The 6,369-nt window shown below is 40.6% G+C and overlaps 1 protein-coding gene across 1 annotated transcript in view; it reads right to left on the bottom strand.

The window, feature by feature from the left end:
• LOC104472264 (receptor tyrosine-protein kinase erbB-4-like) overlaps positions 1 to 6,369 on the bottom strand; it is a gene marked incomplete at its 5' end in the record, with an annotated part of 32,420 nt that overhangs the window by 22,527 nt on the left and 3,524 nt on the right. Inside the window, 2 exons of the mRNA XM_010087854.1 lie at positions 1,966 to 2,063; positions 4,633 to 4,779. Coding sequence (XP_010086156.1) covers positions 1,966 to 2,063; positions 4,633 to 4,779 — 245 coding nt within the window. The remainder of the gene's footprint in view (positions 1 to 1,965; positions 2,064 to 4,632; positions 4,780 to 6,369) is intronic.

Here is a 6,369-nt window from a genome sequence, read left to right as displayed (position 1 = left end):
AGGAAATAACATGGAAACTGCTGTGTCTGGGTATTTGCTTTATTTTCATTTGTATTTTTAGGGACTTACAGGCTAAATTTCTCTCTCATCCATATGGAAAGTTCTGCAGAATGTAACAGAGCTGGAAGCAATAAAAATCAAACCAGGGAACATAGAAACAACGATGATATGTATTTTTATTGAAATAGCATCTACAAGCTGGAGAGGTAAATCAGGGCTGCATTTTTCTTGGCGCCACAAAACATCACAAAAGGCAGCCCTTGCCCTAATCACCGAACAGCCCACAGAAATGATGCTAAACTTAACTGCATGGCTAAGGAATGGCCTCCCGCTCCACAGGAATTACCATGCCACGTGTGGAATCCAGCAGGGAATGATGGCTGTGCCATGGGGTACATACAGACCGGTTTAAAAGCTTAACAGCAAGCTTGGCATTCTGGATTGCATCTGGGGGGAATGGGAAGTTGTAATGGCAGAGATACCAGCGCAACGGTGTTACCCTGGTTTCTCCTCAAGGAGCACATGGCCTATATTGTCTGCAAGGATCACTGAGGAAGAAACCTCACAGGATGAAATACCCACCAGATTATACAACAAGGGAGGGAAGGGCAAGGGAGAGAAAGGAAGGGAAGAGGTATTTGGAATAGGGAAACATCCTATCTAATGAAGTAATTTAATCAGACCAATCTTTCCAGAATCACTTGTATCAGCTGAACTTACAGTTTAACACAGTGGGTAATACTCCAAGAGAAATTCCACTTGCAGCACCACAAATCCTCTTGACTAGTAGTTTACTTTTCAGATGTATTTCACTTCTCCTCAAGTTGGAGAATAGTGTGCATTCACACTGTGCAATAATACACCACGTGTAGGCAAGCACGTCCACTCAGTGAAATTAAACACCACACAGTGAGCACTAGACCCAGAAACAATCAGGAGATATAAAGTGTCAGTGACTACTTCCGGAGGCTCTTCAGCTAGGAATTCTTACGTCAGCATGAAGCTAAGGACCAGCTGGATTTATCTCCACCCTGTACTTCATGATGTGGAGCAGACATAGCATGAGATATAGCATGAGAGTATCAGTACCTGGATCAAACTAATTCCATGCTTTGTCTCTGGTGTTTCAACATCACCTTACTTTTAATTTTTCATTTTCATTTGAACTGCTCACACACTGGGACCATCTAAGGACCTTACCATATATTGGATTCAGTTTCTGTGGCTTGAGTCTGAGTTGCAGTAAACACATACACAGCTCTAGGCGTCTGCAGAATGTTGGAGTGAAAGGACAAAAATTTCTACATACACCTGTACTCAGGGAGTACACAGCTCCAGCTAGATGTAGTCAACAGGTATGTCTATACTGGTATTGCCCTGCTCCACAGTGTAGTTTCATGTGATGAATCATGCTGGTGTGGGTCCACTGCAGGGACTAGGAAGCACTACAGAGCCTGCACAGCCTCAGGAGGACACACAGGGAAGCTCCTCTCTAGCATGAGAGGTACGGATGTGTCACAACTCCCTGCCTTCTGAGAAACCTTTGTGTTTAGGCTATGAAAGAAAACTTTCTTATGATCTCAGCAGCGCAGGGAAGTCTCTTCAGGATAAAACCCCGAATTTCAGCCTAAGCAACTGTAGAAGCAAGTCCCTGGTCTAAAGCAGGTCCACCGTCCACTGACAGACAAATCTTGCAAAGTACTGAGCAGTTTTCAAAGCCAGATCTTGTACATGTGCTTTTACATACAAGCTTAGGAAGTCAATTTCAGATTATTTCATTATTATTATTTTTTGAGATATTGACACTGGCCGTTCTACTTCATCCTTGTATAGTTCTGTGGTCACTGTTTGCTTTAAGTTCAAGCGCACCTTGAACTCAAAGAGATTCAAAGGTAACCCCCTTAACAGCCAGGTTTGGCAGACAGAATTATTTTTTTTCCCCCCTTATATTACAGAGTTGCTTACCTGAATTACTAGGTATCTCTGAGGGTCTCGAGCCATTCTAGAGAATTCAGCAGCCAGCTCCTTGAATTTCGGCCGACTGTCAGCATCAATCATCCAGCCTGGGGACAGATGAAAGATGAAAAAGAAAACAGTTAATTGTCAAGGGAAGAAATAATTCAGTTTTTAAAAATGCACAAGTTTGAAGTCCTTGATATATCTGGCCTAAAGAAAAGTTGCAAGAAAGAGTCCAGAAGAATGGAAAGCTAGAACTCTGTGATGCACCTAAATGGAAAACATCCAGTCTTGGCCAGAGAAGATGAGGTTGTTCTACAATTCATGGATTTGTTCTTAATTTGCTCTGAGCTCCTGTAACCCATCCCTAAAACAGAGACAGCAACAATGCCTTGCAATTTTCTCTATTTCATTTCATTTAGATGTCGGCTCTGATTGTCTTTTGGGTTTATTACAAAGTTACTACTAAATACAATTTTACTTCAACTGACCTATTGTTCCACAGTGACTTAGATTAAAAAGAGCTGTTCAACAGATCTACAGGATGACTGCCCTCGCATCCACCTTTCAGGTGATTCTCCATTCAGGAGTCTGCACCACTAACACAGACCTCACACATGGCATTAGATGTTATTTTAATTGAGTAAGGGTGATTCTTTTCTCCTTCACTCTCCAAGAAACACTCATTAGGAACAACAATTCTTAATCCCTGCTAATGCTTTCTGCAAAACAAGTAAGTAGTTGTCCTGGGTTAAGCTGAGACAGAGTTAACTTTCTTCAAAATAGCTACCAAGAGGCTGTGTTTTGGATTTGTGCTCAGAAGAAAGCTGATAAAAAGTGATGTTTATGTGGCTGCCAAGGTCCTTCAGCTTCCCTGTCTGTTTGCAAACAGGAGAAGCTGGGAGGGAGCACAGCCCCAGTTACTAGACCAGGATTTGATCTTAGGTTTGGGATTGAGACCCAGAGTGGCCAATAATCTATTCCATAACATACACGTCATGCCCAGTATATAGGTGAGGACCCTCCAGAAGATCGGCCCCTTTTGGTTCCGGATCTCTTTTGCTCGAGGTCATCTCGCTCCAGGTGGTCGCTCTCCCAAGGCCTTCCCTCCCCCCGCCCCCCGGTCAGCTCTCGGTCTGGGAGACTCAGACTGTTATCTCCGTTCTGTGAGTGCGGTTTCGGGACTCTCCCTGCTCTGGGATCATTAGCCGGGAACAGGCTGAGCCTTGGTCATCAGGTGGGGGGGCAGGATCACTGTGTATCACTCATTTGTATATTTGTATATAGTATTATTTTCAATATTATTGTAGTTTAGTTATTAAACTGCTCTTATCTCAACCCACGAGTCCTTTTTTCCCTTTACCCCTTTAATTCTCTCCCCTGTCCTTGGGTGGGGGGGGAATTGGGTGAGTGGGTGTGTGGTTTGGACCCCAGCCAAGGGCAAACCCATCACAGTAGTGCAGGCAGTAACCACCAGCAACTAGTTTATCTCTGTGTCAGCTTTTTCTAATGGAAGATCCTATCAGCAGCTTCCCAAGAACATGTTCTCATTTGCAGAGGAGGCTAAACAAAGCGAGCCTTATCTCCTTCGTGCTGTTTAACTGAAGAAGTGTCCAAGGCAGGAAAAACAAAGCTACTATAGTTTATAAAGAATTTCACCCAAACTTTACAGGATTAAGTCTGTACATCTAACTGTAACATTCCTTCTTTCAGTACAGCCCGTCTATTAGGACTTCCTTTTGTCCAGACACACCTCACACTATCAGATGGAACATTTTTGCACTCAATCAACGTGAACCCCTTGCACTAATCAAGCAATTTCCATACTTGCATGTACAGTACAACCATTTTCAGAAGATACATTGTTTACCTCTTCTAGCTTTATTTTCTTTCTTTCAGTGTTTTTGTGTACAAAGCAAAAGGGAAAGGTCTGTATAAGACGGATGAGATGTCTGTATGTTAATCTCAGTTAAATTACGTCAGAAACACCAGAGAGATGTTCCTAATTCTTTTTAAATTAGAAGCATAACCTTGGAGGATACTGTCACTAGTGTGGGTAACTTTGAGATAAAAGGGTGGGAAGAAACCATTTGCAGATCGTTTTCCTTTTTTGCTAAAGCAAAAATATTCATGAATTATTGCACTGGTCTAAGAATGATAAAAAATTATGCCCTCTGCAGCATTTCTTGTATTAAGTTAATTTTACTTTTTTATTACTATTGCAATCATCATTCTTGTTACTAACAATAAAACATTTATGCTTTCTTTCCTCAATATTTGGAACCAGCATTTCTCCTCACAACCTTCACTGTCTGGCTATCCACGTACCATAATTATGTTTAGTACTATCATTTTTAACATCAAAATCAATTGTCATGGAAATGACAAGAGTTTACAATAACAATCATACAATTTTGACTTCATAGCAAGAAGATGAGATACCATCTGATGGTAATAAGAAGCTAACTCAACACTTCATGGCTGAATTTTTATCTTTTGCAATTGCAAAAAATGTGCATACAGTATTTAAATGGAACATACCATATCTTGGGAAGCTTCTGTTTTGAAGCAGCATGCCCAATTACCCAGCACTGTCAGAGACTACAGATGAAAATGTTCTAAAACAGTGTCCTTCTTGCACTGAGCATAGATATATTAAAAGTGACAATTACTTACACTTCACCATCACCATATAAACATCAATAGTGCAGATTGGAGGCTGGGGTAACCGCTCTCCCTTCTCCAAGAGGTCGGGGATCTCTCGAGTTGGGATTCCATCGTACGGCTTCCCACCAAAGGTCATAAGCTCCCAAATAGTGACTCCTACACAGAAAAAAAGTGTTAATATATAAGGTCATACTACTCAGATTTCTTCACGATTTCTTACAGTGTAGTATGCTGGCCCAGCTCTGGACGACCACCTCTTCTTCATTACCAGTGCCTGTAAAAACACTGATGTTTGGTCTGCCATTTAAAAAGCTCCAGAAAATGGTGAAACAGCACTTTTTGATAAACTTCAAAAGCAACTTTCCTCATTTTCATGGGTGCCAGAAGCAGAATGATAGATCTGAGACACAAAACAAAGGTCTAAGACAAATAAATGGTGGTAAACAGATGCAACAATAAGGGAATGCATGCACTCTTTTATCATATCAAAAGGGAAAATGAATGGCTGATGTACTCTATTATTTTATGAAGGAAAAACACAGACGTTTCCTAATTTAGACCACTGTCTAAGTTTCAGCTGGGACAGAGTTAACTTTCTTCACAGTAGCTAGTAAGCAGCTGTGCTGAGAAGGATTTGTGCTGAGAAGGCATCTGACAACATACTGATGTTTATAGTTGCTGTCAGGACAGCCAAGGACTTTTCATCTTCTCTGCTGTGTCAGTGTCCCAGCTGAAACCAGGAAAATTTCCCATAAAGGTACAGCACTGAGTAATGTTATGTCATTGTCTTTGCCTTGTAAGTCATTCACCGCCACTTGTATTATTTTTTTCCTTAAATCACCTTATGGATTTGAGTTACGATAGTGCTGTGCTTCAAAACCAAGATTCTCTTTTTGAATAGCCACAGGATTCGTTTCGGCATTGGAGCTCGAAACTAAGATCATATATCACAAGTAACCAAATTGATCCCCCAACAAAATCTTAAATATTGAAATGCTGCTCTCACACCAGTTTATTTTTATTACAAAGGTCATTTTAAACACACCTCCAGATCAGTAACCATATTTTGCCACCTGTCACGCTAATGTGAAAGGTGATGGGCAAAATTACCATATGTATAAAACGCACCCTCATTCACCTCTTTGTTGATGGTTCAATAACTATAACTTGCCAATTGTTTTTGGTCTTGTCCTTTCTGATTATAGATATTCTGGGCTTCCTGCATTTAAAATGAATTTCATAAATGGAGGCATATTTTTCCTAAGCGATATGAAGTATACAGAATTTGAGGAGAAAGAGCAGCTTTACATGATCGATTTAACTTTCATATGTTTTTCCCAGATGAATAGAAGAGGGCAGCTAACCAGTCATAGCAAACAGTGTCTTTTGCTGCTACCCACAGGTAAAAACAAGTAATAAATTGTACACCTTTTTGTTTCAAAATGATACAGCAACAGGAAATGCAAACAGGAGTTCATAGCCCTAGAAATTGCTGAAAAATTCCACTTACAAAGGTAGACATGATTTTATTAGCAATAGCTATGCTAGATAAACAGGCAGACAGCTCAGTAGATGTGGCACAATAGCTCAGCTGGATAACAGAATTAACAACAATAAATGAACATCTAATTTCTCAAATTTGACTTTTTATGTGTGTGGAGTCCACATGAGCTGACCTGTCTAGACAATTTCCAGGTTATCTGTGAAATTAAATGGATGCTTGTTTTAGTTGGCTTGGAGAGCTCG

Source organism: Pterocles gutturalis, unplaced genomic scaffold (assembly GCF_000699245.1).
Source record: "Pterocles gutturalis isolate BGI_N339 unplaced genomic scaffold, ASM69924v1 scaffold29611, whole genome shotgun sequence".
Taxonomy (NCBI): domain Eukaryota; kingdom Metazoa; phylum Chordata; class Aves; order Pterocliformes; family Pteroclidae; genus Pterocles; species Pterocles gutturalis.
This window is presented reverse-complemented; position numbering and strand designations above follow the sequence as displayed.